The sequence below is a fragment of the Pinus tabuliformis genome, chromosome 4_2 (genome assembly GCF_031772625.1).
Source record: "Pinus tabuliformis cultivar Carrire ecotype Pingquan chromosome 4_2, CPIR1, whole genome shotgun sequence".
In the NCBI taxonomy this organism is placed as follows: Eukaryota; Viridiplantae; Streptophyta; class Pinopsida; order Pinales; family Pinaceae; genus Pinus; species Pinus tabuliformis.
The window spans coordinates 535,566,676-535,589,295 of NC_142304.1; the positions used below are offsets into that span (position 1 = coordinate 535,566,676).

The following is a 22,620-nucleotide window of genomic DNA, read 5'->3' on the forward strand; positions in this document are numbered from 1 at the left end:
GGCCAGAGAATATATTTTCTCGGGTACTCCTCCTCCCCCTCCTCTGTTTACAAATGAATGTCTGTTATCTGATATTGCATCTGCATCTATGTTATTGTCTAGTTCGGGATCTGGGGTTAGCAAGCTGTGTTCCCCAATTTGTCCTGTGATATCAGCTCCTCCCCCGCCCCTCAGTTCAAACCCTTCCACTATTCTGATCCCTCCTCCTCTAGCACCTAGAGGTAGCCTGATCTCTAGTGATTCTCACCTCTACAATCTTCGATCCTTACCTATCTCTCAGACCTCTTCTTTCGGCCTGAATGAGGATCCCCTCCCCTCCATACCCTTGAAGCCCCCCAGGGGCAGACAATCCCATTTATCTAAAGCCATCAGGAAGGTCATCATCAAGGTGGCTTCAGGCATTCACACCCCCATTGACTGGGTCCTTAGATCAAAGGGAAACCCTACAAAGGTTACCCCATGAAGTGCCTCTCTTTCAACTGCAGGGGTTTGGCCAGCTCGGACAAAAAACTAGCGTTGAAGAGGTTATGCAACTCGGAGAGATTAGACCTCATTTTCTTGCAAGAAACCCTAGGGGAAGGGAGCTTGGTAAACAAAGTGCTCATGAATTTTCTTCCGGACTAGGTCTTTCATTTCTTGGATGTACGAGGGCATTCGAGTGGTTGCGCCCTGGGTTTTAAAAAAATATCGATAAGAGTTGAAAACGTTTGGGGTGGTGAGAGTTACTTGGGTGCAGACATCATCTCTTATGATTTCAATCTCCCTCTCAGGCTTATCAACATCTACGGGCCCTGCCATAACAGGGAGATTTTCTGGGAAAGACTCCTAGAGGTCGATTTCATGCAATCAGAAAATATGATCCTTGGTGAGGACCTAAAATCCTCTCTAGGGCTTACAGAATCCTGGGGCAACAGGGCCCAGACCGACCCCCTAACGACCTTTTTTTAAGTCTTGTTGGATTCCCATGACCTTCTGAACATTGATACGGCAAAGCTTATGCCGACCTGGAGGAATAGAAGGACTGGGGAGGATGCTTTGGCCAGGTAGCTAGATCGTTTCCTTATTAAGGCCCCACTGTTAACCAGATTGGACCGCATTCGCCAGTGGGTGGGATCAGGTGGACTATTAGATCATTCCCCGATCTTCTTGGAGATTCGGGATGACAACCATAAGCCCCAGTCGCCTTTCAAGTTCAACTCAACCTGGCTTTCTGAAGCTGAATTCCACAAAATTGTCAGAGACTCTTGGACTCACTGTAGTCTAGATGGTCGTTCCTCCCCGACCAAAGTAATTGCAAATAACCTGACCTGTTTAAAATAAAAAACCATCAGTTGGGCGAGGAACAAGCAGCAAAAGGACGAGGTCAATCTTCGAAGGATTGAAGGGGACCTCAAACTTTTGGAAGCCACAAGGCTTGCTAGTTATGCTTCTGCTGAATCAAAGGAACATCTAATCAAACTAGAAACGGAGAAGATCAGACTTTTGAGACAGAAAGAGGAGTCATGGTGATTAAAGAGCAGAGCGATTTGGTTAAAAGCGGGTGATGAAAACTCTAAGTTCTTTCAACAATATGCTCGAGGGAGAAAGTCTATTAATACCATATGGGAGCTGCAAGATCATGCAGGCAGGGAGGCTAGCAATTTCAATCAACTAGCTAATATGGGAATGCATCATTTTTCACATATTTACAAGGCTCTTAGGGGTGCCACCCTCCTGAGATTCTCCGCATTACTGAGGTACTCCCTAGATTTGTCGAGCCGGAAGAGGTGGAGGCCCTAAATGTGCCTATTTCACAAGGGGAATTGGAAGCAGTGCTAAAATGTTTCAACAAGGAAAAAAGCCCAGGGCCGGACGGGTGGCCCATGGAATTCTACAGCACCTTCATAGAGTTAATTGGGTCGGATCTACTTTTGGCTATTGAGGAATGCAGAATTACAAGCAGAATGCATGATGGTTTTAACTCAACCTTCCTGGCCCTCATCCCCAAAGTTGACAAACCCCTCACCTTTGACGATTATCGACCAATATCCCTCTGCAATTGCATCTACAAAATTATTTCCAAAACCATTGCCAATCATGTTAAACCAATCTTATCCAAGATGATATCCAAGGAGCAGTTTTCTTTCCTCAATCACCGTCAGATCCATGAAGCCATTGGGACCACCCAGGAAGGCCTCCACTCAATCAAGAAACAGAATAAAAAGTCCATTATCCTTAAGATAGATCTTTCCAAAGCTTTTGATTGAGCTAGTTGGTCCTACCTGCAACTCATTCTCACTCATATTGGTTTCCCCCACTCCTTGTTGTTTCTCTTCTGCTTCCTATAGTATTCTTATCAATGGGGCGGATTCTGGTTTTTTTCATGCTGAACGAGGGATGAGATAGGGATGCCCTCTATCCCCTCTGCTTTTCCTGCTGATCATGGAAGGCTTAAGCAGACTGATAAAAAACACTCGTGCGGTGGGAGCTCTTGGGGGAGTCTGGATATCGAACATGACATCTCTCTCTCATCTTTTGTTTGTAGATGATGTTCTTATTTTTCTAAATGGTTCTTTTCGTGATTCCTATTGTTTCAAGAACATACTATCTCTCTTTTGTAAAGCTACAAGTATGGTGCCAAACTATGACAAATCCACCATCATTTTTGTGTCTTGTCTACAAAATGAGGAAAGGTATGTGTCCCAACATTTCGCCTTTGTCAGACAAGAGCTGGATGCTAGCCTAAAATACCTGGGGTTCAGGCTGAAGCCAAATGGGTATCGCATCGCCGACTGGGCCTGGCTTATCGCAAAAATTGAAAGCAGAATAAACATCTGGCAGCAACGTTGGCTCTCCAGAGCGGGCAGGCTCACTCTGATAAAATTGGTGCTCGAGGCCATTTCGGTTTACTGGATGACCCTGGCATGGATTCCTAAAGGCATTCTCAACAGGATTCAACAAATTTGTTGTAGATTCCTATGGAGGGGTCAAAATGTGGGGAGGACTTTTTCTTGGGTCCGTTGGGACAGGATTGGGAAGCCAAAAAAACTGGGAGGTTGGGGAATAAAAGATCTCCAGATCTTTGCAAAGGCACTTGCGGCAAAGATGGGCTGGCAAATAATCAAATCTGAAAGCCTATGGCAAGAGGTAGTATACTTTAAGTACATCCATCCCCTATCAATAATGGAATGGATTCGCAGACCCGGACAACCCTCTCCTAGAGCATCCATCATCTAGAAGGCCATCTCCCAATCTTTAAGTTTAATCAAGGATGGATTAGCATGGAAAATTGGTAATGGTGAGCAGGTGAGATTAGGCACTGATGCCTGGACCGGATGCGGAAATGCTCACATTCTCCCGAGAGCTCTGAGACAATTTCTTTTAGGGATTGGTATCTCTCAGATTGCCCAAATTGCTGAGGTTGGAAACAGCCAATGGGCTCCTCAGCGATGGCTGGATTACAGGGTTCTAGGTATCCCAGATAAATGGCGCAGAGCCTGGCAGCACTTCATTGGCGCTTTGGAAGAATCCAATATCAGAATAACAGAGAAGGAGGATGAGATCATCTAGGCCACTGCCCCTCACGGGAGGTACTCCCCAAAAGATGGTTATGCGGCTCTTATGACTGCCCAAGATTTTGGAATAAACTGTTGGTGGTGGTGCCACCTTTGGAAACTAAAAGCCCCCCAGAAGTCAAGGTTGTTCATGTGGTGTATCCTCTCGAACAAAGCTCCAACAGAAATAAACCTCATGAAGTAGGCATTCCACGGTCCCTCCAGATGTTGCTTATGCAATTCCGCCACAAAGGACACGAACCATCTCTTCCTCCATTGTCCTGTTACAACATAGTTTTGGTCCACAATTATTACTACCCTCAACATGAAGATCAAATGGGATGGACAAAATATTGAGGAAGCATGGTTTCGTTGGTGGTCTGAGGCACCCTCCCAAAAAGCAAGAAATCTTCCCCTGATAGTTAGCTGGGGCATTTGGTTAAACAGGAACCGCCTTATCTTCCAAAATGCTCAAATCAACTGGTCAGTCACCTGTACCAATTATGCTGCCATCTTCAACCTGATTCCAGATGACCCTGTCAGTCAACCTCCTCGAGTCATCACTCCCGAAATTATTAACAAAAGCTCCCCTTGGGGTTATTTCGATGGCTCGGCCCAGGCTGTGGGCTGTGGGGGGGGCATTGTCCTCCACATCAATGAGCACCTGTCTTTCAGAATCAAAGTGGGGTTCGGAAGGGGCACAAATAATTTTGTTGAGCTAAACAGTTTAAGACACCTCCTTTTTGCGCTGGAACAAAACTGTCACAGGATCTAGATCTTTGGGGATTCACAGCTTGTTATAAATTGGATCAACGATGTATATCATTGTCACTTGCACACACTCAGGGATACACTGGATGATGTCATTACTCTAAAATCACATTTTGATTTTATTGTATGCTCTCACATATACAAGGAAAGGAATGAGATTGTTGATCGTCTTTCCAAAGAGGTCGCGCAGCTGAACAGGGGGCAATGGATAATTCAAGAATTCAAAGATAGTGTCTTCTTTCAGTTTTTCCATCGTCCATTCATAGAGATGAATGGGAATCTCTCGGAATGATCTCCTAGATCATTCCTTGGTTTTTTTCTTTTTGCTTTCACTCAATTTTTAGACAATGTTGGATATGATATTACTGTTATTTTACTCTAGGCAACTTATGTCTATTTGAACAATGACTATTTTGTTCTCATGTGATTGCATCTCATACATGCTGAAGATACAACATGTAATGTTCTTAATATATTAATGAAAATTGCGTCTTTTTCCTTGGAAAAAAATAAAATAAAATATGCAATGTCCAAAGAGAAAAAGTAACTGAAAGTTAAAAAATAAAATAAAAAATATCAAGTACTTCCTAATAAGAATAGTAAGAGGGATATGTGTAATTCATTCAATTCTTAATATAAAATTAATGTGATATTTAAAATGTTCATAATAACAAAAAAATTAAATGTGGGCTATCAATAAAATATTTTAATACAAACTAATATTGACATATATTTAAAAATATATTAATAACAAAAAAATCATTTTAATGTGTGCAAATTGCACATGTTATTTAAAATATTTTAATGTAAACTATGTATATATTACATATTGTTTAAAAAAAATTATGCATATACATATAAAGCAATTGAAAAAAATAAGTTTTATGGTTAAAGTGTGTTGAAATTAGGTTGTAGATCTGAAACTGCTCATGAAATTTACTAAAATACAAGACTCAAATCTACTATACTATTATGTGGAATTCAATTCACAATTGAGAACACAAATCATAAACATGCAAGAAGAATTATCACACATGCACATAGATTTATCTAGGGGAAAGCAACTACTCAAAACCCCTTCCTATCTGTATTGCATTAATCAAAGAATAGAGATGAATACATATGCTTGCTCAAGCCTGAGCACAACCTGCAAGTGTATAGTCTCTCTCGCTGCCTGACTCACTGACTTGGCCAACATTCAGCCAATTTTCAAGCCCTCCAAACTCCTATTTCCTTGCGTTGTTCCTTGAGGAATTAGGCCCTTATTAATTAGGAAATTCTCTCAATTGGATTGTGCAATTCCTCTAGGTTCTTCCTATGACTGCATGCAACACCTGTACACATGGGAATAGTCTACAAGTAATAATACACTGCCTTGGAATCTCCATTTCACTGGGTAACTCGAATTCTCTGCATGCATCAATTATTTTGGGCTGATTGATCAGTTCACTGGTTGATCACTAAGTGCAGTTGAAGTTCCAATTCCACAACTTGACCTCCACTAGTTCCTCTAACAGTTAGAACTAGTTTAATTGACCATAACTCAATTTAATTGAAAGAGATTGCTACAAATTAGCAATCAATCACACTGAACTGAACTCAAGCTTCCCCAACTCGAATTAACGGAGTTAGACTCCTATTTTTTAGGAATCAACTCAAGTAAACTGAACTTCAACTCATTAACTCGAATTGAGTGTTCTTCACTGAGTGACAAGAGCCATGTCACCTCATTTAACTCCTCCAAGTTGTCTACTGATGTGGAATTTCGAATTTCCTCAATTTGATTAAGGCAAAAATCAAAATTGAGACTTTTCTTGCTGCATTTTCAACGAAGTGTTTGAAGTTGTCCTAACATTTCTGTTTCTCTGTCAAAATCCAATAATGATTTTTTGGCTCACAAATTTAATTTATGTACTCTATATACCATTCAAAAATACAACTTAAACAATTGAAAAATTAAAATATATATATGCAATTATTTTTTGCACTTGAAGAAATTTGATCTCTCTCAGCTCATGTTAAATCCATACTTAAGATTATTCTATATTAGTTATATAAGATAGTTCATGTTCATCTTAGATTTGCTGGCAATGATTCTTTAACATGTCTAAATTTCCACACCTACCTACAGGACATAAGTAAACAGCATACCAGAATAGTCTGTGTATGTAGTCATATTTATAACTTTGTCTGACAGACTTCTACTGTTCAGTGTATTCATATTTATTTTTGTCTGCAAAAATTAAATTAATGAAAGGCATGTCTGACAAAGGCATACATTACCTACACGTTTCTAGTAAAAACTGCATAAGCAATGAGAAGCAGCTTTTGGTATCAACTCTTATGAACTCTGCATTCGTTGCAACATGAACTTGTAGTAATTTTCCTGCCATGGACATAAAGTAAGAAAAGGTCTACAGAGTGTAACTGCTGCTTCCTAAAGAATATTCACAACAACATTTTTTCCTGTTCAACTAGAAATCTCTTACGATTAAAGGACTTTGATAGAAAAATAAAACCTGACTTCTGAGGATGGTATGTGCATCTCTTACTCAAAAATAACCCTTAAAGGCAGTCAAGAAGAGTAAATAAAATCATAGCATTCACTGTAAGGTCACTAAAAAAAATCAAATACTCTGTCTTCCTTCCGAGGGTTGTACTTTACTGCATTGTCAAATGCTTACCCATTCTGGATTTAACCTCACTTTCATTTGTTTATATGTCATTTGCCCTTTTCTTCTTAATTGAGACACCCAGGGTACACTTTTTTTCCGTATTATTCCTTGCACTTTCAAGTCCCATTACCTATTTTAGTCATTAGTGGATATTCATATAAATTTCCATTTCTGATCCTAGTCAATTTATGTTTTTTTTAATGTTTTTTTTTCATTGGAAAATAAATCTGTGGAAAAGCTTGGTCACTACCCTTAGTTTCAAAGATGGTACCTAGTGTAAAGCAGGCTGCATAGACTATTCTAAACTGACCCAACAGGGACATCCAGTGAGGCCCACACCCACAGAGGCAGGCAGCCCACAGATTTGAACCCAAGAACTCAGGCAGCCCATGGATTTGAACCCAAGACCTCCTTTCTGCCTGCTAAACACAGCTCTCAACCACTCAATATAACCTATCGGGTGATCAAATTTATTTGTCTGCAGTTGTATTTATTAACTCTATAGAATACCTAAGAAAGGAAAACTAACACTTGATATGAAATGCTTTTGAAGGTGCACAATCCAAGATCACACAACATTTATAAGCTCAAAAATGGAAACTATGCTCTAAAACAAATTGACACAGTTTTTCCAGTCCTCTTAATTCCCATTTGACTCTTCTAAGATGACGAGAACATACTGATTTCAAATGCATCAAGGTTGGACGAAACCTTGCCACTGGACTAGGCTTGAACCAAATATTTGCTGATACAGCTTCTTGGAAGGTAAAAACCTGAGGCCACAAAGAAAGCACAATGTTAATTTGAAATACAAGAACAGCAACATGTTCAGAACTTCTATAATCTGGTCTTTCCTTAACCTGTAAAAATAGAAGCATGGAAGTCACACAAAAATGGGTTTTGACACGCGAACATTTAATTTGTAATCACATTTTACAAAGGCTTTAAAAAATTAATTTAAATAGCAGTGAGAACACAAGTTTCAGATTTTAAAATATTAAAACAAAAAGTTAAGATTATTACATTACACAAATTTAAGATGTTAACTGGTTGGATGATTAACATGGTCTAGGTATTTTGTTTTACTTTTATGCACAGATGGCCAATAGGGAAATTTTTATTTAAGCAAAGCAAGCGAAAAAAAATAAAAATGAAAGAATGCTTCAAACAGATTTTGAAACAATCATAGGTGCAAGGATTACCTCATGCCACCAACCTGCTGGAATAAATATGGCTTCTCCTGCTTTGACCTGTCATACACAATCATGAGGATGGCACAATGCAATATAAATTTTTAAATAGTGTGCCTATGCATAACACTCAAGTGAATCAGTTTAAAGAACGTAACATAATCATGTCAACAAAAAAATGAAAAATTGAACTGGATAACTATGCTAAAGGAATGTGGAATAAATGTCAAACATTCATGTCATAAGAGGAATTTGATCTTTTTCAGAAATGAAATAAATTGTATTAATGTTTTTCTGAAATGAAATTATATTAATATCCACAAATGTCTAAGATAGGTCAATGGGATTAGAGAATACAGGTCAAAATGGCAATGTTATAGTGTTGAAGGAAACTCTTAGTGACGAGAATAAGTACAGAAAGATAAGAGATTAGAAAGTGGTACATCAAAGACACAAGACTAGAAGGATTGATAATATGTTTGATCAAATCATTACGAACTGATTTTGAGAGCTCTAGCAAGGATTTTCTGTTGAAATTTGGGTAGCTTGGAAGGTATTTCTGAGTGGAGAAAACCCATCAAAAGTAAGTTTCTTGGGCAAAGTACCCAAACGTGTGGGTTTGGGACCTAAGTTAACTAATATTATATTATAATTAGTTGTTAAATGGTTGAGAGGACAAAACCCTAAAGGACCAAGGGTTCTCTAAATAACCTAATGGAAAAGTATAAATAAGAAGCCAAAGGACAGTCTCATCACAAGTAGACGGACCCATTTGTGAGGAAGATAATCTTCCCTAGAGAGAGCCACAACTAGCAAAGAGACCAACTTAGTGTTATGTTTGGGATATCCACTGAAGAAAACGATGCTGAGTAGACTGTGTAGCAGGGTAGAAGCAAGTCGCAACCAGTTAGGAGAGCACGCCACAGGGTTGCAGGCCTGCCACATACCAGGAGTGTTAGACCAAGGGTTGGCTAGATGGAACAGAGGAGGCCTAGATTAGTCATGGGGGGCTGAGATCAGTCAGAGGAGGCTGGAGACAGAACAGAGGAGGCTGCAAGCCCAGAATGGGACAGCCAGGCCTAGAAGAGGCCACCTGCAACTAACAAAATGGTAGATATAGTGGGTTGAGGGTCTATTGGAGCTAGAACAGACCTAGCTGATGATAGATTTGAGTAACCACTAGCCTAAATAGTGGACTGAAAATGTTGTGGAGGGTAGCAAGTGGTTTTGTGGGCTAGGAGCCCTGGCTACAGTAGGGCGCAGATAGAACAAGTGCCCAGATCAGTTGGAAAGAATTCAAGGAGGTCAGTTGAGGGCTAGAAAGTGCGCACATCAGCTGGACAGAGGACAAGATGATTCTGACTAGGGTTGCTAGGTGGGAAACTAAGATTGGCTTAAGGTTTTGGCTTAAAGGAGTATGCCAACAGTGTCGCAGCGAATGAAGGCAGATACAACAAGGACAAGTTGATACTGAGGTCAGTGGGCTAAAGAAACAACCCAGGTAAGTATCTTACTCATTGTGATTTGTAGGTGAAGGACAACTGATTGTATTTGGATTTATTGGGAAGATGAGGACCTGATGGACTAGACCTTAGCCCTAGGGTTTTAGTCAAAGCACAGACTGTATTATAGCTTTGTATCAGAGTTTGTAAAGGGACATGATCCCTGGTATGGGAACCTTAGTGTTTTCTCGTTAATGGACTAATGAGAAATATGATTTGGGCGAAAATTTTGTGTACTTTGTTGTTGTTCTTGTTGTTATTTTCCGCTATGCAAAGTTGTTCGTTGTTGAGCACTCCTAGTGTGCTTATGTGCTAGTCTAGTCATAGACAAAACCTAGGCTGCAAGGAAATTTTCAACTTAGTATCAGAGCTACTTTGAAGGGCAGGTGGATTAAAGTGTGCATAGGTATCAACTCAAGAGGGAGTTGTGAAATTGTTACAAAAAGTCAGTGTTGCCTAGTCATGGAGTAGAAGGTTCAGCAGAAAACATGGAGATGTGGTCTTGACTGGTATTGTAATATCCCCTATCCCCGATTATAATTTTGCCAAAATTTCTCAGGAAATTGCTTAAAAAATTGTACCATAAATTTCTCCAAGCAATTGCAAAACAGGACCATGAAATTGCAGTGAAAATAAAATACATTTGAAGTATGAAAAACAAAATGTTGCAGACTCATAAGAAAAACTCGACTTTATTTAATCACTGAATATGAGATTACATAGACATAGCCGAAATGAATAAACGGGCCTCCAAAAATCTGCTCCAATGCGGCACCAACCCTCCAAACTGACTGCAGAATTAATAAGGGCACCTATGAATTCTGTTGAGAAATGTAACTAGTATCGGTCTTCATAATCATACTTGAGTCATGATGTAATGTATTTGAAAGAAAAAGAAAATTATTTATAAAAGGAAAAATTATTTTATGAGCATGGGTTTCATGCTCCATGTATTTTCTAGGTCAAGCCTCCATTGTAGGCTTCTAGGATTTTGTCAAAAGTCAAAATCATATTTATTAAGGGACCCTGCTTGGGTTCCTTATGTCAAAGTAGAAAATTTTCGTTTTGTGTTAAAAACAGTCTACTCCACCTCCATCTCCTTCAAGTTGGCCTACCCTTCATCAAGTCACCTTATAAAGGATGTCACAACCACTATAAATTGCAGAGGAACTCGACCTGTTGAAGGATGATCAAGAGTTTTCCGATCTAAAGTTGTAGAAGGCAGAAAACAAGGACGAAATCCCTAGAAGAGGAAGAGAAACTATAACAAAAAAGGAGACCCTATTCCATCTCTCACATGTGAAGAAGGACGAAAATTCAGTTTTGTTTAAGGACCGAAAAGTTGCAGACCTGTAATTAAGGGCCAAAAATTTGAGTTGACCAGCAAGAGATAAGTTTGACTTTCGTTGAGGAGCTGACTTGGTGGTTGGGAAAAGTTTGTAGTCTTGGTTAAAGCTCTTGGTTGTCTTATTTGATTTGATCCTAAAGAAGAGAAGAAGAATTTATGGGTTTTCCCCTAAAGACAGGTATTGCCCTAGCTGAGTGCCTACATTTGGTGTTCATTGTGTATGATCTTCATGTTTTTGGCATTTATTTGATGATAAGAACACTAACATAATCAACAAAAGAAAATATAATATCACAGGTCAATGTCAAGATAAGAGAAATCAAGAATAAGTTTTCTTAATGCTGCCCTAATGGATTTCTCAAGATGGTATTAGAGCTAAGGTCAGTGAATCAAGGCAGCTAGAAGATCACTTCTGTGTTAAAGGAAAAGGGTTTCACATCTACCATTGAAGGCGGAGCCATCTTGAAGGAAGACCGATCTAATATGACACATGTATGGGCTAAGTTGTAGGAAACTTTGCCCAGGGGTCTGTTTCCGACCGGAAACGAAACCAAAACAAGGAAACTCGTTTCCGGCGGCACTGGCCCGTTTCACACTAGGGAAACGTGGCCAGTATGGCCAGAAACGATTTTCCAGGCCATACGGCGGAGTTTCCAGTTAACACTTAACATTTTCTTTTATTTTTATTTTTATTTTTCCACTTCTAATTTTTTATTGGGCAACTAAAATATCTTTTGGATGCTTCTAGATGCCTCTCTCAAGTTATAAAAAAGAGGATTTTTTTGAGTGGGGCAACCTAATGTTCAAGCCTATGGCCCTAGAGTTGATATGCAGTTCATGGTAAAAGTGACATTCTCCTTTATCTTTCATTTTCATCCTTTTACTTAAATTTTTAGCATTACCAGGAAATGACTCAGGATGTTTGAGAGTGGTTTCGCCCTCATTGGACTTCATATGGAGAAAGTAGAATTTTAGATCTCACTCAAAATCCAACAGACTTGTCTGTTTTTCAAGATTTCAGGATTGGGGGGGTTGCAATGTTTCCATTGGATTTTGTCATGTACGAGGGTATGGAACTTGTATTTAATCAAGAGAACCAAGCCCTCTATGCAGGGGAGACTCCCATTAATCAAGAGCACCTAGCCTCTAGGGTACTACGGTATGGAACTTGTATTTAATCAAGAGCACTAAGGTCGTTTGACTATGTAGGAGGAGACTCCCAATCAAGCACGAGACAAGAAATTAGAAATTTCTCGTGGCTGATTTTGGATATTCCTATTTTCATTATGTGACCATTCATGAGTAAATGTGATGTAAATTTAGAGACTCGTAGTTTATGCATTGACAATTGACAATTTAATCATAATGTAATAAATTAGAATGTATCATGTATGCTTTATGATTGCACATATTTCTTAAATGTCCTAATATATATATATATATATATATATATATATATATATATATATAGTGTTTCCCCGTTTCCAAAATTTCAGGGTGGGGGGGGGAGGATGGGGGGGGCACGTTTCGTACCTATTCCCGTTTCGGAAACTCGTACTTGTTTCCTCATATCGTGCAACTTAGTGTCTAGGTATGTTTATGAAACTTTACCTCTGTGATTAAGCCACAGACCTGAGTAATTAGGGTCATAGGGAAGTACTTGGATACCATACCAAAAGAGGAGCCAAATAGCATTTCAGAGAGCTAAAATCCTAGGCAACTAGCCTAGAATAAACCTAGAATTTTATAAAGAAGATCGAAGTTCTGAGTATAAAATTAAGGGTTTGAATTTAACACAAGCTACAAAGGTTCTGTAGTTGAAGGATGACCGAATTATATATTAAGGTCTAGCAAAAAAGTTCACCTGAAAGGACTTAAGACTGAGTTTTCATAAAGGCATTCTTAAGCTCACTAGAAGGCTTGACTAGAAGCTACAGTCATCACAAGATCTATAGAAAGAAGACCTGTGCATGCATAAATATGGAGGTCGAGACCTATAAGTAACAAAGAAACCAATCTCTGCAGTACAAGGCATTTTAGCAGTCTACTATATCAATGCATAATCTATCGTTGAAGAAAGGAAGACCTTGATAAGCAATCTTAGCATCCCTGTCTCAAGAAAGGAAGAAGTCTACAACAATGAAGAAATTTTCTTGCACCAAGCTTGTGGAAGAAGATTTGAGGATCTCATAAAAATCAAGTATTGCTTGTTTTGTTTCTTATGTGTCAATCATTTAACAATATGTCTTTAGTTTGCAAGGAGAGCTATAAGCCATCAATCTTTCAGTCATAAAAGACAAGAGGTACGTAATCTTGAGGTATGTATAGAATGTTCATTTGTTAATCTAAGATTGAAAAGTTTTAGGGTTTAGTTACTTATGTGATTCTAGGGTTGACAAGTTTTCATTATGATGAAGATTAAAATTGAAGATCCTAGATAAGTCATATGAAAAACCCCTATCCAGAATTCTCTTGTTCCCTCTAAGAAACTCTATCACATGATATCTAGGGTTTGTAGGTATATGACAATCCCTTGCGAAAATAAAATTTATTGATGTCTAGGTTTTGACGTAATGTCCTAGAGCCTGTAAAAGCTTGTACTCAAAATCTCTAGGAATTCATTCTCTAAAATGCAATGGAAACTCTAGATAATCATCACTCTATCTTACTTGTATATTTTGGTTGTGTTTTGTTGAGGAATCTAGGGCATCAGTGGTTAGGTGATTTCTCTACTTATGATCACTGCTTGTGATAGACTTTTGCTTCTTAATTATGATCTTCTCTTTCTTGTACTTATTATTGTGTTCTTTTCATCAAGACAATTACCATATCATGAACAAATAGAGAGACAAGAGACACAGTATATAGGCTTGTCAGCCAGGGCCAAAACCTCTCACTCTTTGAGAGGAAAACCCAAACAAAATTCTTCTTATAGATCTTCAATTGATGAACACCAAGACCATGACAATGACCCTTGACACTAGAGTCCTCCCAAGACCAAGTCACTAGCCTCTTTTCTGACACTGCTTCTTCTTCTTCCTCCTCTCGGTTTCCTTGAGAATCTCGATCTCTTTCTCCTCAGCGTCCTTGAGAATCTCAGTCTCCTTCTTCTCAGCTTCCTTGAGAATCTCAGTCTCCTTGAGGTCTCAAGAGAGAGACCTAATGTACTTCTACTTGGCCCCTTCTAGCGAGGTCTTCTTCCCAAATAAGATCACTTTGATGTAGCTGCAAGACTTTGACCTTCTTCTGGTACCTTTGTATCTTCTGCCTTCGCACATGGGACGATATATTACCCAAAATAATTTGCAAACTAACTTCGCTCTTCTTCCCTCTTGCTTCACTGAGATAGTGGCTTTCTCTAGTATGATTCTCGCACTTCTTTGTAGACTTTCTTGATCGAGTTGCTTGCTTCCAAATGAGGTCGAGTACTAGTATATATAGGCGTTTGTCCATGGCAGTTAGGCCGACATGATCTCTTGGAGGAGGGCCATCATCATCTCTTGATTTTCTCCCTTCGTTGTAGGCCGACTTGAAGAGGGCTAGTGACAAGGTCTTGGAGGATGACTTTACATAGACAAGTGTGACTCTTTACAATGTGTAACATGTCTTCATTACATGACAATGACTCTTTATACTTTTTGAGTAGATGAAAAAATTCCTAAGGGCTCTCAGTGGGAGCCTATACTAAAATAAAATATCTTGCTCATGAAACCCATGATGCAAGCATTACAATAATTTTATTTTTCTTCTTTACATCTCTTACATAAAATCATAATTACATGTCATTATGAAGACCGAACCTAGTTACACTTTACAACATGTTTGTCAATAGATATTGAAGGTATATATATTAAGAATGATGACTTGGCCAATCGAGTTGATCCTTGAACAAAAGATGACTCATATGGAAATGGACCATGAAGATGTTGACATAATTCAAAGAGAGCCCTTCAATAAGAAAGCTCTACAATGTTTGTAAAAGGAGCAACTCTAGGTATGCTTAAGACAAAAAGATTTGTAACTAATCTTCATCATTAAAAGGTACAATCATTTTTTATTTTGCTCTGGATTGCTAACTCTTTCATGTCTAGGGTTTGCTATAGAATCAATAAGATTCTATATTGTTAGGGTGATTAATCTCTAGATTGAATCTACCATGGTCATACTATCTTTTTGCTATTTGTTCATTTTGGTAAAACCCTAATCTTTAGCATTCATTGTAAAACCCTAACCTCTTGATGCTTAGGGTATGTTGTTGTTAATAATTAAACCCTAATCTACTTAGTGTTTGTAGATTGAAATCCTAATCTCTTAATATATGAAATCCTAGCCTTTTAGGTTTTGTTTATGCTATATGATGAAACCCTAGATCTTTAAGGTTTGATAAATTAGGGTTTAGGACAAAACCCTTGTAATAATTAATGAAAGATCTTAGGAATGAAACCCTAGGTGTATATGCTTTTGTATGGTTGAAACCCTAACTTGGTCGAGTTGTTGTATATCTAACATTAAATTTTTTATGTTTGTATCTAGGGTTTACACAAACCCTAGTAGAGATTGTCATGAAGTTATAAGGCATGATAATGAAACCCTAGAGGTAAAATGCTTTCACTATGATTGATTTTAGTTGCTCATGTCTAAAGTTTAATTTTGGTAAAGGAATCTAGGGTTTGTAACAAAACCCTAGCATAGATTATTATGAAAGTCTAAGGCATGAAAGGTGTAACCCTTGTTGATTGTAAACCTAACTAGGTTTAAGTTTTGATATCAAAAGTCTGATTTGTTAAACTCCCTTTGTGTCAACATTCTAACCCTATATTAATAAAATTGACTTCATGCTCTATATTTGTGTTTGGTTGAACTTGTTGTTGATGATTTGCAAGTACATAATCTTCAAGATGCTTACCTACCTCATACCTGACGATAACCTAATAATGATTTTGAGCATGATGGAAAAAGGGAATTGTAAGAAAATCTTGGTAACATTGAAGTATACATTGTCGATGAACTTGTTGCCAAGTGAGGATAGAAGGAATGATGTTTCGGAAGGTTAAAATTCTCTGATGATATGATGATGCGAAAGAAAGAGGTTGTGTGGCTAAAGATGATGAATTCGTCCCCTAGTAGAGAAGAAGTTTGGAAAGTGTATATCTCCCTAATTGAGAGGGAGCTTGGTAAAACTCCTCCATAGTTGAAAACATTATGATAAGGTCACGAGGATGTTTGAGATCGGAGAATAGCTGAAGCCCTACAGATGGTTATTCATAAAGTTGTGATTGATGAAAGATGTGAACAAGAATTGGATGTTTTGGAAAGTGTTGAGGCTGAGTTCGGTGTTGTTGGAGAAATTAGAAGGAAGCTTTCGTCATGTTTGGATATTATGATGACCTAAGCAGCATCAGAATAGTTTAAATACCCCGAAGATTATGCTAGCATACAAAAACATGTACATTGAAAGTTTGAATATTGATTGGGGTCGTGAAGCTACAATATGTGCCAACAAATGAATAAGTTGTTGATGTATTGACGAAATTTCTTTGCAACAAGAAGTTAGTTTTAGGAGCACGCACGGATTGGTGCATGTGTTGATCTCTTCCTGAAAAATTGGTGTATTAAAAGGAAGAGATGAAGTACCATGAACTACCAATGATGGTACTTGGGAGGACATCTTGGCTGACCTGTTGATGATGTATGGATCCCGGTGAGAGGGGTATCACTGGTCTTGTGGAGCTCCGACCTTGGATATGATACCTAGATCCCTGTGGGTTGGTGTTAGGGCTAAAGCCTAATGGTATCTATAGTGGCAAATGTTAATTTGGCAGCTCAGTGACAAATTCCAATCATGGGACTAGATTCCTCTTTTCGAGAGGACCAATTTTGACTATTGAAGTGCTCAATTTGGACAAGGGAAAGTGTATTTTTGAATTAAAAGCCCACATGTGCACAAAAGGATAGGTCAACCCAAAAGAGAAATTGGACACCCATGGATGGCTATAAATACAAGTCAAGTGACCCTCATTTGGACATCATCATGATCATTCTTCTTTCTTTGGGTTTGGCTCACATAGGTTTGGGGCTAGTTCCGAAGATTGGTTCGTACAGGGCCGAGATTGCAGGGTCCAAAGCTCACACGTGTGTTTAGGGTTTTGGTTACCAGCTACAGGTATGCTTCAGGCAAATTTCGGTTGCAACAACAAGCACACAGGTTCATGCGTGTAATTGGAGGAATTCAGCCACACACACATCTCTCTGCATGCGGTTGGGAGCTAGGGGTTGAGTTTTATAGTTGACTGCAGATTTTGTCAGTTGACCGCAGAGTTCAGCAATTGACCGCAGATAGTGACAGTGGACTACAACCTTCTGAATCAGGGTTTTGATTATTAGTTATGTTGGGTTCATTTCATGGATGTTGTTTAGTTGATTTTGTTGGATAGGTTTATGGTTCAAGATATGGATCATTGTACTCTCCCTTTGTTGAATCATTCAATAACAATCTAATAAGAAGAAGAGTTTGAAAGGGCTTTCCCCGTAGTGGGTTTTTCCCTGGTCTCGGACCAATCCGAGTCTCTATGTGTGAATGATTTTCTTCTATTGTTCCCTTATGTTCTGTTGCATTGATGATGATATTGTTCTTTCTATATAATTGCAGATGTTGTTCAATAATGTTATAATCTACGTTGCACGGGTTCGCAAACCCGAGGGTGGGGTTCTCAAACCCGTCCCGGGTTCTCATCCCCAAGTACCGGATTCGAGTATGGGTGCTTCTAAGAAGAACCCATATGAACTAGGTTCTTCTATGAAGAACCAAGTTCTCCAAAAAAAAATGGGTTCTTTTTCCTTAACAGGTACGGAAAACCCCGATGATGGGTACTTAGAACCCCAAAATCGGGTTCTTTGGGTTCGTGTTGATCAATTTTAGATTAAAAATTTAAATAAATTTTTTTATTGAAATTTAAAAATTAATATTAATAAAAAGTTAAAACATAAAATTAAAAAAAAATTATTGAAACAATGAAATGTAAAAGGGAAACTTAAAGCTAAGTCGATTTTCATTATTCACCCATTCACTGCTTCATCCACCCTTTGACAGTGGCAGAGGCTTCATTGACATTCACCCTTTGATGACGACAGAGCATGAACAGGGGAGGCATTCATATGCACAGAGGGAAGAGGAGGCATTCGTATGCGCAAAGGGAAGAGGAGTAGGGATTGTTCAATGTCTTCATTCACTGGTAGAGGGTAGAGGACGAGTTGGTGTATGCGCAGGGCAGAGACGTCGGCACAAGGCAGAGACGTTGGGCTGGTGTATGCGCGGGGACTTAAACACTAGCAGGTTTCCTCCACAATTCGTTGGTCAATAATTTAAAAATTTTGTTCCTATTTTTAATTTTATTTTTCACTGATTTTACATCAACACTGCTTCGGTAATCCAATCCTTCAAACAACAAATGCACAGAGAATCACAATAATAAAACCACATTAAATTTGCAAAGAAGAGTACCTTTCTCTTCGTTGTTCAGGAATTTGAATCATTTGAGAATCCATGAGGTTATGAATCATTTTAGATTTTATTTCTTTGTTTTTAAATTTTCAATATAAAATTAAATTTTAGATTTTTAAATATATATTTATAAAAAAATCAGGGTTAAAGTTTTGAATCCCTGATTCCTAATCTCTGGACAAGTACAACACCCCCTGTAACGAATAAAATATATATAAATAAATATAAAATAATGTAAATGATAATAAGCATAAATAATTATTAGTTAAGTAGTAATTAGGTTGAGAAGGCATGTTTAAATGAGACATGACTCTTCATGAAGAGACACTTGCCTGATATAAAAGCAAGCCTCTCATTCTCATTTCTAATTCATCATCATTCATTCTTATTCTCATTCTTATTCATATATTTAATATAATATTTATATCCTCAATGGATAAATTCATATTCCAAGTTTTCTAGAATAATTAATTTGTAGAAAGAACTTTGTTCGCTTCATTTGGTATCAGAGTAGTTCGGTCCTCTAGGTTGCTTAACTAGTGCACAGAGCTCATTCTCTGATCCAGGTCCTTGGCTATCGAAATTCGTCAACCTTGTTGCCGTACAATTGAAAGCATTTTGCTTAGAATTTGGGAGTTTCTCCTTTTCTCCGTTTTTCTAGGCCTTTGGCCATAACAAACAAACAAACAGATAAAAAATAAAAAATAAATAAATAAATTAACCAAATAAAATATAAGTAAATAAAATTAAAAAAAGAAGAAGAAAAAAAAAATAAAAGAAAAAACAAAACGGATACAAAATCTCATAGCACAGAGCACGAACAGGGGAGGCATTCATATGCACAGAGGGAAGAGGAGGCATTCGTATGCGCAAAGGGAAGAGTAGGGATTGTTCAATGTCTTCGTTCACTGGTAGAGGGCAGAAGACGAGTTGGTGTATAAGCAGGGCAGAGACGTTGGGCTGGTGTATGTGCGGGGGCTTAAACACTAGCAGGTTTCCTCCACAATTCGTTGGTCAATAATTTAAAAATTTTGTTCCTATTTTTAATTTTATTTTTCACTGATTTTACATCAACACTGCTTCGGTAATCCAATCCTTCAAACAACAAATGCACAGAGAATCACAATAATAAAACCAAATTAAATTTGCAAAGAAGAGTACCTTTCTCTTCATTGTTCAGGAATTTGAATCATTTGAGAATCCATGAGGGTATGAATCATTTTAGATTTTATTTCTTTGTTTTTAAATTTTCAATATAAAATTAAATTTTATATTTTTAAATATATATTTATAAAAAAATCAAGGTTAAAGTTTTGAATCCCTGATTCCTAATCTCTGGACAAGTACAACACCCCCACCAATTTTGATCACACCCACAGTTTGTGTAACATTGCATAATAGGCTATAGACTTTTGGACATCCTTTTTTTGGCAAGCTGATCTTCTTATTTCTTTATTTAATTTAGTTGAGTGTTTTTTTTCTGAGTTTTCATATAAAGTCTTAAATGGGTAATTTGGAGAGAATTTCAATGTTTAAAGTTTAAACAGTATACTTATTACTATGCAGAATCTGTAGAATTTCCTCGTTCTTTGGAGTTTCATCTTTTACCTAACTTATGTGAAATTTTAATTCTTACAATTTACCAAATCTGTACAATCTTCTCAAGACTGAGTAGTGAACAGCGAATATGCTGATGCAATCCTATTTTGACCTGTATCAAAAACAGTTGGGTTCAAAAAAGTGTGCTACTTTTTCCTGTTAATTGTCTGGAAAGCATCTCGCTAAAAACCCCAACTATCTGTATATTATATTGATTGAATCATGTAACATTACAAAGTACAATGCTTATCACAAGCAATCCAGTACCAGCTCCACCTGTTACACACAATACAACTCAGATCTGATCTCCAAATCTATTCCACTGCTTGCCTGCCTCCACTGCACAATACCTGCAAGAGAATTGATGAGAATGGTTTACCAAACTCGTATTTCACCTGCAAAGAATCACTCACACTGTGTTGGACGTGAGCACAGGCTACAATTCTTGGTATTGGCCAATTCATTGGCATACTCAATCCCTCTGATTGTGCAAATCATCATGCACAGCTATAGTCACAACTGATAGCAATCTGATCCTCTGAATTCTTGGTATTGGCCAATTCATTGGCATACTCAATCCCTCTGATTGTGCAAATCATCATGCACAGCTATAGTCACAACTGATAGCAATCTGATCCTCTAACACCTGTCTCTGCTGAACTGAACATGCACTGACATGCAACTGAGTTAACTGATGTATTCTATAGTTGCATTATGAGTTAATAACTTGTGAATTAATTAATAACTAATTCACCCAACTCATCTCTAGTCTATTTGCCAGTTAGACTAAATACAACCAGTTTAACAAAGCTAAATTGAACACAACTCCATCAACTGCACCTCCAGTCCACTAAACTCAACTCACTTGAGTTCTAACTGAAGTCCTGCATGCAAATATTAGTCATCCCATAGGTAACCACATATTTCCTTCTGGGATCTGCATGTACCACATCCGTAGCTCATCCTGAAGTGCTCCAAGAGAATAAGATCAAGTTTATAGTCCAAATATTATTATGAGACAATAATATTTGACTTTTCTATTTTTGACAGCCAGTCTAAAAATAGAGTTTGATCACTCATACTGTGATCACTCCTGTCGTGATCACTCCTGTCGTGATCACTCCTGCTGTGGTCTCCCTGCTGTGGTCACTCCTGCTGTGATCATCCCTGCTGTGGTCACTCCTGCTGTGATCATCCCTGCTGGGATCCAAAAATAGAACTTGCGCCATAATTTGCCTGCGGGCCCACTTAGTGAAGGCGACTCCTTTCCACTAAGCTCCATCATCTTGTTGCATTCTCAACAAGCATTTCTTGTTGCACACTTTTCAACACTCCCTCTCAACAAGAAAGGCTTCCTCTCAAACCCGATCTTGTAACTCTGGAATGTTCTCCATGCAACACATCTGGCCGGTCCACTTGCTCTGTCATCAAAGTCTCTGACTGCTATTGCCTCTGTCGACTGAAAACTCTGCATCTCTGTGCTCTTCAGTATCTGACTGCTCTAGCCTCTGTCACTTTGATCTCTGACTGCATCTGTGCTGCTGCTAGTTCTATCTCCCAGCATTGCATCCGCACTGCACCTCCCAACTGACCTCCCTGTTGGGCTAGAAACACCCTCTAATGTTGAAGCTCTACCTGCTGCTGACAAGTGCTCCCTCTCTGACATCTGCGCCACTGCAACATCTCCATGCATCTAGCACCATTGCACACCTCTCTGTGCCACCTAGCAATGTGCAAAACACTTGTGCCTCTCGCATTGCTGCAGCCTGCTAGCTATGCGCTGTCCTGGGATTCCCTGCACTGTCGCTCTCTCTGCCGCTCCATCCGCATCTGTCTCTACCCAATCAGTCAGTTCCTGCTACTACACATCGGGGCTCCCGTAGCAAGGTCTCATCCAAGAGGTTGGGTACCTCAAGGATCTTGCCGCTCCTTGGGACGATCAATCCACATCACCCCACCTCCTACCTGGAGGTATGGCTACATGCGATCCCTCAGCCCACCTGGCTCGAAGTTTCCCCCTACTGGAGGTCTCTGGATGAGTAGATGTCTCTACTCGATCTCCTCTCAGCTTCCACTGTTGTGGCTCCTCCACAACCTCCTGAAGCTGTTGCACCAATCGTGGCTCCTCCACAATCGTCTGAGACTTATTTTGGCTCTGCATGTCGAGAGGTAATATACGCTCCCTCTCAACCATCAAGTCTCCATCAGTTGCCTCGCTGCTCAAGGCTTTGCATGCATCTTGAACCTCAAGAGCATACAAGTTCCTGACCCGTGAACCAATCTCATGACAACGAAAGCATCTCACCTTCGACTTGTCAACCTTCTTCCCATCATTGGAAGAACTGGATTCGGAAAGAGAAACCTTCCCCTTCCCCTTCTTCGCCTTACTCGCTAAGGCACAGTTCTCCTCATCCTGCATGGATGAAGAACCGTCTCTGGTGCTCCGTCTAATCTCCTCCTGCACAAGATCCGACCAAAGTCTCTCCCATCCTGGCAGTTTC

At 38.8% G+C, this 22,620-nt stretch overlaps 1 protein-coding gene across 8 annotated transcripts in view; it reads right to left on the minus strand.

The window, feature by feature from the left end:
• Positions 1-5,809: 5,809 nt before the first annotated feature.
• Positions 5,810-22,620, minus strand: part of LOC149170407 (uncharacterized) — a 217,089-nt gene continuing 200,278 nt past the window's right edge. The window contains exons 4-7 of one of the 8 annotated variants that reach the window (XR_016259909.1): positions 8,182-8,229; positions 7,691-7,752; positions 6,588-6,690; positions 5,810-6,169 (exon numbers count right to left, since the gene is read on the minus strand). Coding sequence is in view for 3 of the 8 variants with exons in the window: in XM_089429011.1 (XP_089285137.1) it covers positions 6,646-6,690; positions 7,660-7,752; positions 8,182-8,229 (186 nt within the window). In the remaining 5 variants the exon portion in view is untranslated. Of the gene's footprint in view, positions 6,170-6,292; positions 6,691-7,659; positions 7,753-8,181; positions 8,230-22,620 lie in introns of those variants that run through there. The other 7 variants (XR_016259907.1, XR_016259906.1, XM_089429013.1 and 4 more) reach the window with 7 other exon arrangements.